The 10435-nt window shown below is 26.8% G+C and overlaps 1 protein-coding gene across 2 annotated transcripts; it reads right to left on the minus strand.

Annotated features, from left to right (window-relative positions):
• Positions 1–390: 390 nt before the first annotated feature.
• Positions 391–2273, minus strand: LOC119672518. 2 transcript variants are annotated; one of them, XM_038083577.1, is made up of 3 exons: positions 1996–2273; positions 554–1927; positions 391–496 (listed from the first exon to the last, which is right to left on the minus strand). In XM_038083577.1, the coding sequence occupies exons 1-3, from the start codon at positions 2183–2185 to the stop codon at positions 429–431; spliced, it is 1632 nt and encodes a 543-aa protein (XP_037939505.1). In that variant the 5' UTR covers positions 2186–2273; the 3' UTR covers positions 391–428. The 2 variants fall into 2 exon arrangements, with proteins under 2 accessions (XP_037939505.1, XP_037939504.1); XM_038083576.1 differs by having other exon boundaries at positions 393–508.
• Positions 2274–10435: the final 8162 nt, after the last annotated feature.

Raw genomic sequence — 10435 nt, forward strand, 5'->3', positions numbered from 1 at the left:
TGTGAAAAATATTAAAATAAAATTCAAAACAAAAATAATTTTGCAAAGTTAAACTCTTTTTTTGATAAAAAACAAATGTTTTAAATTCAATAAAAGTTTCACTTATCTTTTAAAATCAGGCACAATTTTATTAGCTTTTTATTTAGAGTCACTGTCTCAATTTATTTAATTAAATTTGTGATCACTGTGTTCCATTTTTTTAATAAAAAACATTAAAAGTTGCGGAGCGATTTATTTTGCGCGCACTTTGTACGAATACACTTTTCACAAATAATCCCGATAATAAATACAAAAAAAATTATACATGACTTCGTTCTTCATTTTTAAATAATGAAATATTCTCATGCAAGTTTTATTTACTTATTTTTTTTTTTTTGAAACAATATATAAAAATTTGTGCGAAATTCAAATTATTTACTATGTTATAATTATTTATTATGTACCAACCAAACTAGCGACGCCAAGACCATGCCAAGAAGTGCTATTGTGATCATAACTATATTAAAAACTACTGAAATTATTTTATTTAAAGTGTTTAGTAAAATATCCTTACCTCCACAACATGTCCTTCTTTCAACCTTTCTGTCCTCCCAAGTTTCCGTTTCCCCATCGTATTTTTTTGGATTATCGTGATTATCTGAATATTTCTCACCAAGCTCCAAAACATCAGATACTTCTTCCTCTCTGCCAGGCAATGCTGAAGTGGATTCCACTGGTTTATTTGTACGGGACTGTGATTTTTGCAAAGGAATGTGGGCTGGCTCTATGTTTTTTTGTTGATTAAAATATGTACGATTGGTAACACTATCAGTTTTGGCGGTTATATTAGATATATTGATTTTTTCAATCAAATCAGCAATCTTGCTTGAAATTTTTCTTCGTCTGCCTTTGTTGTGATTTGTAGAGCCCCTAAGAGTTCCGTTAGAAGGCAAAAAAATATTCTTAGCCACAAACGGTTCCGCTTTGTATTTTGTGTCGTACTTAGGACAAGTCTCAGGAACTGGTAAAACTGTGGTGTTAGATTTCGTCTCTGTTTGTGTTGTATTATTCTGCATTCGCTTGCAAATACGAGCAGTGTTAGGAACTAGTAAAATGTTACTTATAATTTCTTTCTCTGTTTGTGCTTTATTCCTATTTACTTTATTCAACTCATTCTGAATTTTATAGGTTGAAAGTAGCAGTTCACTATTTTTCATAGCCTCTATCATCGCATTTTGCTTTTTCAGTTGTGATGATTGTTCAGACGGCGAATTAGCAAAAGTTTCCTCTTTAAATGATATGAGCTCTTCAGATATGACAGAAGAATCAGGACTGAGTTCAAAACAGCTAGATGATGGATTGGTAGGTGGTTTATTAGCAGTTTTCTCATTAAGGTATTTCTTTACATTTTCGCTCTCTTCAACAAAATTCAAATGGTGCTCTGAAGGTATTACTGAGGGAAGTAAATTTTGTTCACACTCTGGAGCGTCCGTCAGAGTTTCTTCATCACTATTAACATATTCTTCTTTTACTGGAATAGGATCCTCACGTTTTTTTCTGGCCTTAGTTTTTTTTTTCTTACTATCACCTGAATCTTGAGTTTTTCCGAAATCAAATGGCAATGGACAACGCTTTAATGACGATGAAGTAAAAAGAATTTTTTCCCTCAACCGACGTTGTCTAGCAGTAGTGGGATTTGTTTTCTTATCTTTAGTCCATGGTGCTTTTCTCGCACTAAAAATAACATTTGGTAACATAGTCTTATGTTCCTCACAGTCTTCAGTCTTACATAATCCGTGTTTTTCGTTTCCTCTCTCGAACTTTTCAACACATTCAGGAAAGGGCTCATATAGGACTTGAGGTTCGCTATCTTTATTCTTTTTTGATGTTTTGAGAAATTTTGTATTGTATGAATGAATGTCATTCAGCTTATTCAAACAATTTTTTTCTGTATAAGTTTTAGAATAATTATTTAATTTAAAATATAATGAATACTTAATTATTGAATTAGCTTGCCTTTATTGAACCATGGTATTTTATCTTTCTTCTCACTATCTCTATAAGCCTCGAAATCTTTAAGTACATCGGTTTTCGCGTAATAATCATATTCTACCGTTACTAAAGGTGGTTCAGGTGATATTTCTTTCTCTGGCAGGTCAGTGCAAATTTGACCTACTGTAGTGGAATCAGTATGTGAGTAATCCATTGATATAAAATAGAATAGAATAGGTATAAAATAGAAAGCGCGCTTAATAGAATTTTGTGATGGTTTAAAATTTGAAAAAATATACCTTCAAACAGTAAATATTTTTTTTTTGATATATATAAATTTTACTTCCAACTTCAAATAATAAATAAGATGCCTACTATATCAGATTAGTAAATATATTATAATTGTTTGGCGAAGTGATCACAAATTAGTACTTGGTGCTATTGATTGTAAATAAAGCAGCTTCATTTATAATAATTATGTACTAATTACTTATAATTACTTAATAAGGTACTAAATATAGTAATAATTGTTATTACTAATTAAAGTTAATTAAAAAATAAAACTGTGCCAAAATATCGTCATTGATGTATATAACGTTTTGCTGTTCTGTACCTCACTAACATAATGTATGTTGGATAAAAAAAAAGAACCAAAAATCTAATGAATTCGTGACTAAAGAAGTCTAGACAAATGGATCAGAAATCTCAAAATTAGAAAGAGAAGCAAAACGCTGACATATCTGTAAGCAAAGACATTACAATTTAATAAGGATTTGCATAACAGGATTTACACCACTTGATTAATGTAAACGAACCATTAGTACCAAATATCTTGATGTAGAGAATTGCACAATAGAAATTTTTATCTTACAGTTTTTATGATAGACTAGACGGACACTATGTCTTGAATACTTGTCGTTAAACGCAAATAGAGATATCTCTTTTGACTGACATAAGTAACTTGTAGTATATTGGAGAACAGGAGCCCAAAATAGATAAAATAGGTAAATATGTATTATAACACCTGGCACTAGAGTTAGTAAAAAAATTTAACTGACCAAATGCATATTAATCATAAAACCTTCGATTAATATCTCTGAGGTGTTTTAAAATGCCGAACTTATTAATTAACTACTTTCGAAGGTAACATTTTATTTATAATTCGAAGACCAGAGTTTTTACTTAATAGACACAATACCTCTTTGCTTCTTCTTATTCACATAAAAGTTTTTGATTTTTTTATAATTCTTTTAGAGACAAATAAATAGAGAAAATTATTTATCCTTAGACCTGGAATATATATTTTCCAAGTCAAATATTTCCAATAGATCAAATTTCGAAGAAATAAATTTCAGGGTTTCCTTTTTGTGACAGTATTCTATTGAATAGTACTGTAATATATTATAATGCTTGGTTATATAGCGATCTATAATATTATCCGTTTACAATTATAGACTTTATTAAAAGATTTTAGGTTCATTTGTGAATTTGTGTATTTTGGGAACAATGACAGGTTTATGTGATGGATTAATATAGTGTTGTAAAACTCAACCGTTGTATTTGCCATTATTGTCTTTTTCTAACGTTCATTTCGTGGAGTGATTCATTTAGAATTTGTTAAAATTCAGAATGAACCACAACAACTCAGATAAAGACAATAATTAACTGGACCGCAACATTTGAAGGACTTTGAGGTGATTTTTGATTGTCTCATGTGTGGTGGTGTGTAATTTCATGCAAGCACTTTTTGTGATCAGGATCACGATGATGACTCTCAAAGACAGTCGAAATATAGAATACAGTAAAATATATTAAACAAACGTTGAATTATTTAACAAAAAAATTCATTTATAGCCGGATAAAAAATATATAGAAACCATTAAAAAAAACGATAAATAAATTCAAAATCTTCTAATTAAAAATATTTAACACAAATAAATGAGTATAATTTTTTATAATTTAATGTATTACATGGATGACCTAACCCCGGTGGAAATCAAAAAACTTATTATATATTTGTCATAGGCCGTGTGCGAGTTCGAGTAAATTGATGGTAAATTAAGAGAAATATTAAATTATGTTGGTATGGCAGAGAATATTGGTAATTACCAGAATTTCAAGTAGGGTAAATTAGATAAAAATTTAATTTAATAAGATGTTTAATAAATAAATAAATAGATGTTTGAAAACTTTTAATCAAAAATAATAGTAAGTACAATAAATAAATAAATAAATATTAACTTTTAATAAATATTAAATATTAATAAATATTAAATAAATATTAAGTGCAGCGCAAAAAATCAATAGGAAATTGAAATTTACTTTACCTCAATTTACTCGAACTCGCACACGGCCATAATAACAATCAATCACTAAACTATCATTATTAATAAAATAAGAAATTCCGTTATTGCTTTTAACGTATAATAGTAATTGATAATAATTACCTTAACTTTTGTAGGAAAAAAAATATGTTAAAATTTCTCTAAATAGGTGAATTGAAAGCACAGAGATAGTAATTTTTGGATAACTAGTAATTTTATTAAATTAACTACAAGAAAGGAACTGTAAAATATAAAAACATATTGTCCTATTGCCATTTCTAATGATGCTTGTACACTATTTGTAATATAAATCTAATAAAATGCTGATGTTTTATGGAAATGCGCTCATTAAAATGGCACTCGACTTAAATAATCAAATAATGCTATTTGAATGGAATTGTACCTGAATTGCGCTTGGCAGATACAATTTCGTTGGCAATAAGCACGCATAATGCCAAGCACAAATTCGGATTTGTCGCAAAAACCTTCATTGAATCCGGAATTGAAAACAAGCGTACACAATGCCAATGTCAGCATGGAGGCTTTTTCATCATTAACGTTTCACCTATAAAGTCAGCAGAATATTCTACGACCCCCTCCCCACACACCCACAAACGCAGATAGAAACAACTCTGCATTTGCAACAGTTGTTTTCAAAATCGGAAAGTAAGAATTCAAGGCAAATTCAGTGTCACATGCGACGCACAGGCCAAATACTTTCGAACCCCCCCAGAAAGCTCACCTATTTGTCTTCTTTTCTTCTCAGCAGGCATAAGGACTCTGTGCACGTGCAATTGTTTGTTTTGTTTATCCTGCGAAAGGAGCTTTTTCGAAAATTCGAAATAAAAAGAAGCTGTTGCTCGTCTATTACCACAAACTTTATTTGGCTGTCCTGACTTGCACGTTTCTGCTTTTGGCCAAAAATTCAACTACCAAAAGTGTCAGTATTCTTCGCGCAGCCGAAACTATCGGGTCTAAGCGCGGAAAAACCACGGACAATTGTGTACTCAACTTTTGGTCCTTTGAATAATTCTGTGTTTAAGTTTCCTTTCTCCTGAATTTAAATTTAAGTCGCGTGTCGTCGAAAAAGTTACTCATACGCAAATTAACTGGCATATGCGGCGCTCATAAGTGAAGTATTGGCGATTTGATCCTTGTTTTTGAATGAAGTGGTTCAAAGTGTCGAAATTTGAATAAAAGATATTATTCTAATACATATAACTAATTACTTAAAAATAATATTAAAATATTATTCATATAATTTTAAATTGAACATAAAAAGCAAAATAAAAATGGCGCTAAAATTTTTAATGGTTTTGATATAAAAATATAAATAATGGTAAGTGAGACCTGTTGTTTTTATTTCAATAAAAAAATTATTTCAATTAAAATTTTTTCAACAATCATAAAAATAATTTAATTACGGGTACGAGGCAAAATTCATAGAAGAGAAAATTATTAGCAAAAAATAAAAAATAAACATTTAAATGAAAATGTGACTTATACTAGTGTTTATAACTAAATATATTACTTGATAAAAATATTTATTTAAGTGGTGTTATTTAAAATTAAGCACATTTAAGGAAACTTGTGGTTCACATCAAAGCATTTTTAAAGCAACCAAGATATATTTACTGAGAGATTTCTTCAATATATTTATTCGTTTATAAATATATATTTGTTTAGATTTATTTATATTCAAGAAATAATTAATTCAAGGAATTAATTTTTTAGTTCAATTGTGATATAAAAATCAATCTAAAAATTAATATTCTAATTTTTTTTTATACAGAAGATTTTTAGTGCTTTATTTTTCTCAAATTTAGTTAGTATTATTATTTATTTATTATTTAAAGGCCATTATCATTCACTTTTAAAATAAAAAATTCGTAACATTGACAATCGTGTAAATATGAAGACTATATAAATCAAAATAAATACACAAACCACACAAAAATAATTTTCTAATTTCAAAAAATTGATATAATAGTCTTTAAGTGATGAATAAAAGTATTTTAACGATAGTTTATTTTGTCTTTATTTAAAAAAAAAACCAAGTGAAAACACGATTTCGTTATTATGTTATTGAGAAAAATGTTTATTGGCAGGGTATGACTTTAAGTACTTGCAGCCTCAAACAATTTTTTACGGTTAATTTGAATATAAAAAATAATTCCAAGACCACTAATGATAGATATTTGGTGATACTAAAAACAGCTGCATGGTCAGCCAAAAATGCATTTAATTGAAAATATAAAAATAAAAAAAAAAACAAAAACATTTGTGGCATTATCAGCCAAAAATTCAAATAAGTAACAAAATTTTTGTTCTTGTCTTTTCTCTGCTATTCGAATACGACTAAATTTTAAAACATAGGTTCTATACCATTATAAGAAGCGTAGCTCTCGGCAAAAATAATAAACTTTAAAAAACTTGTTGCTACAATTCCACTACTGTTTACTAAAAACCTATCTATTGAAAACAATAATTTAAATTAAGAAATTAGTCAAAATGGACGTTAAAAAAAATTTTAAAAATATATATGTCAATTAAGCATAAATTTAGTTTGAGAAAATAATTATTTATTAAATAATAAATAATAATATTAAAAAGTAATTAAATCGTCAATACAGTAGCAAAACTGACTTCATTCGATAAAATTTGATTTAGAATTTTATGTAAATTTTGTTTTCATATTAAAATATTTTATTTTATTCTCAAAATCAGTTTTTTTTTCAAAGTTTGAATAGTTTTTGAATAATTTATTTATTTCATTAATAATTTAAAACTTAAAAAACTTTCATAGTAATAGTAACAAAACTCAAGAAAAATATGCGAACAAAAAAGTCAAGTACGGCTTTGGATCAGTTGGTTAAGGTGCGCTGATTCTGAGCTTCACATTTGGCAGGACCCGAGTTCGATTCCTGGTACTTGCAGTCTCAAAAAATAATTGTTTACGAATAATTAAACACAAGAATTATTTCCAAGACCACTGATGATGGGTATTTGGCAATACTCGAAACAGCTGTATGGTCAGCAAAAAATTCAATTAATTAAAATAATATAAAAAATAAATTTTTGTTGTTGTATTTCACTACTGTTCGGAAAAACCTCTTTATTAATAATTTAATAAAATATATTCAAACTTCCATAACTCGAAGTCCAATTTTGCAAAGAATATATTCTCTATAATTCGAGTTAGAGAATTTTTTTATTTTTAAAAGAAACTAGAATTACATTTTAAGTTATTTATGTATTTGCAATCGAATAAACTATAGAAGTTATTGTGAAGTGAAATATTCAGATATTAGAGGTTTTGACTTTAATTTTTAATTGATTTTCAGTAAAAAGACATTCCATTTTATTTATACTCTTATTACTATCAGTTGTAGTATTATTAGTTTGCAAATATAAATACACCGAACCCTCAAAATCACTTTCCGTTACGCTTAGAAATGGACCCTGCAATTTAGAGCTATAGTGTTCAATAATATTGACATCTGTATGAAAGCATGATATACAAATTTCATTATCAAGCTCAATATAATCGTTTAGAGTAGCATTCGAAGTTATTTTATTTACTTTAAACCACACTGCCAGTGACTGGCATTTGTACAAAAAAGCAATTTAAGAAAGAAAAAATTAAACATTTGGTTTGGAAAAAGGGACTTCCCCTAACAGCAATAAACATTTATACTTAAAATAAAAATTCGACTTATAGAATGCACTTTTCCATATTCCTATCTGCACGGAACAAAATTTTTGTTCAAGTTATAAAGAAATTCGAGTTATAGAAGTTCGAATTATGAAAGCAGAATTGTATGTAATTTGCTCTCTAAAACCTTGGTGCACTGATTTTGGTTCGAGTTATAGAAAATTCGAGTTATAGAAGTTCGAGTTATGGAAGTTTGACTTTATACATATGTTATGTTTTAAAATATACTAAAAGTTTAATTTCTAATATATATAGATATAGATTAAGAACTATAAAAAATTATAAAAATATCTACTTTATGCAAACTTGTTTTAAAGTTTGAGTTTATTTGATTTCAGTTCGATTGTAATTTAGTTCACATAATTTTCAAAATTAAATTTCAAGTTTTTTAAGAATGAAAAGAAAAATTTCTGAATTCGAATAATGGCAATACAATGTAGGACGACTTTGAGTGTTAACATATAAGTTGTAATTTTGCGTGGTTTCGGGAATAGTTTCAATCTAAAACATAATATTCGATAAATAAAATATATTTTCAGATGATGGATAATCTGTCCTATCTGATTTAGATAATTTAGATAATCTGCTTATAATAATAAATAGATAATAGATTTTCGAACATCGGACATATTAAAATATTTTTTTAATTAATTTTTAAATTCAAAATTCATCTTAAGTTCAACTATAATCAACGTAAGTATATAAATAGTTTTACTCAAAATAAATAAATAGCCAATATTAATAATGAATTTCATGATTAAATGACAAAAATAATACACTTTTTTTCATTCTTTAATTTTATAATACCGTCGCGACGGCCTTTATTGAAAATATGCTAAGTCCACTTTTAAGCATTTAATAGGAGAGTCCAAAAACTTAATAAATTTTTTTGTTAATAATAGTTTTTGAAATCTCATTTGCGGTTCTCTTGCTTTTAAATTTATTTCAAAAAATTAAAATCTATAATTTTATGATTATATATTAGTCCATTTTATAAACATATATTCTATCATTTATTTTGCGTTTGTAAAATAAATTAGTAAAAAACTTTTTTGTATCTAAAATTTCTTTTCAATGAAAATAATAATTTACTATAACATAATATTTTAATGACGATAAATAAACTTTATCTATTGAAGTTACTGTGGTAGCCTGAAGGCACTCGATATACAATTCGATATTATTCGAAACATATGAGTTTTAAAATAATATTTTATTGGTACTTCTATGTAATATTTTCCACAAGCTGTAATATCCACTTTCTGTTATTTTATATATAATAAAATAAAAAATTAATATTTTTAAAATAATAAAATAAAAACTGGTAATATTCATAGCCAGCACTTAACAGATACGAGCGCAATTGCATAGTACGAGAATCTATGAAAATAAAAACAGCTGAAATGTTCATTGAATACATGAGTATAAAAATTATTTAACTAACGTTGAATAAACAGTCAATATTAATTATAAAATTATAATTAGAACTAACATTTATTTTTCATATATATTAGTTTCATCATTAGCTTGCAATTGTATTTATGCATTATTATGTACCAGTTACCAGAACTTGAAATAACATCAGAATGGACGCATACGCTTGTGACTATCACTAATATAATTACGACTTTATTGCACTTTAATTAGTGATTATTAAGGATTCCTTTTACATTTAATATGTTTCGTTAATTTTTATGTTAATTTCTATTTTTGAAAAGAGAACAGCACTTAAAAGTTCACTTATAAATATATTCATAAAAATGAGTAGTTGTAAATTGAGTACGGGAACAGCAACTTATTTTAATGTATTTTATATATATTATATATACCATATATATACTTTAAAAATGCAGAAATGTATTTTTTTTTATAACTTTCTGCAATTCAAGCTTTGTTTGCTCTTTCAATTGAGTATTTCAGTTAAAAACTTTATCAAAAAGTAATCTTTGCATAAATAAATCCATAATTCAGACATAATTACACATATATGTAAATACATATTTATGCGCTAATGCAGCAATATACGATTAATAAAAAAAATAAATAAAAAAAAAGTCCTTTTTATTTTTACTAATTATAAGTTATTTAAAATCAGCAGAAATAACCGCTTACCATGAAGCTAAAATATAATAAATAAAATAAATATTTAAAATTCTTCATTTTAAAGTTAATTATAATGAAGGATAATATTTTCAATATAGAAGAGTTTTTTTTTTAATACTTGTAATAGTGAACCAACAAAATTTTTGATCTATTAAACTTTATTCAATTTTTGGACCACTATACCAGACCATAAGCTGTTTCGGGTATTTGCGAAATACCCACCATCAATGGCTTCATAGAAACTTTTCTTATAAATGATTATTCGCAATTAATTATTCAAATGCAAAAGACAACCCTGTTATTGTACTTGTACCCTGTCAAA

Source organism: Teleopsis dalmanni, chromosome 1 (assembly GCF_002237135.1).
Source record: "Teleopsis dalmanni isolate 2A chromosome 1, ASM223713v2, whole genome shotgun sequence".
NCBI lineage: Eukaryota > Metazoa > Arthropoda > Insecta > Diptera > Diopsidae > Teleopsis > Teleopsis dalmanni.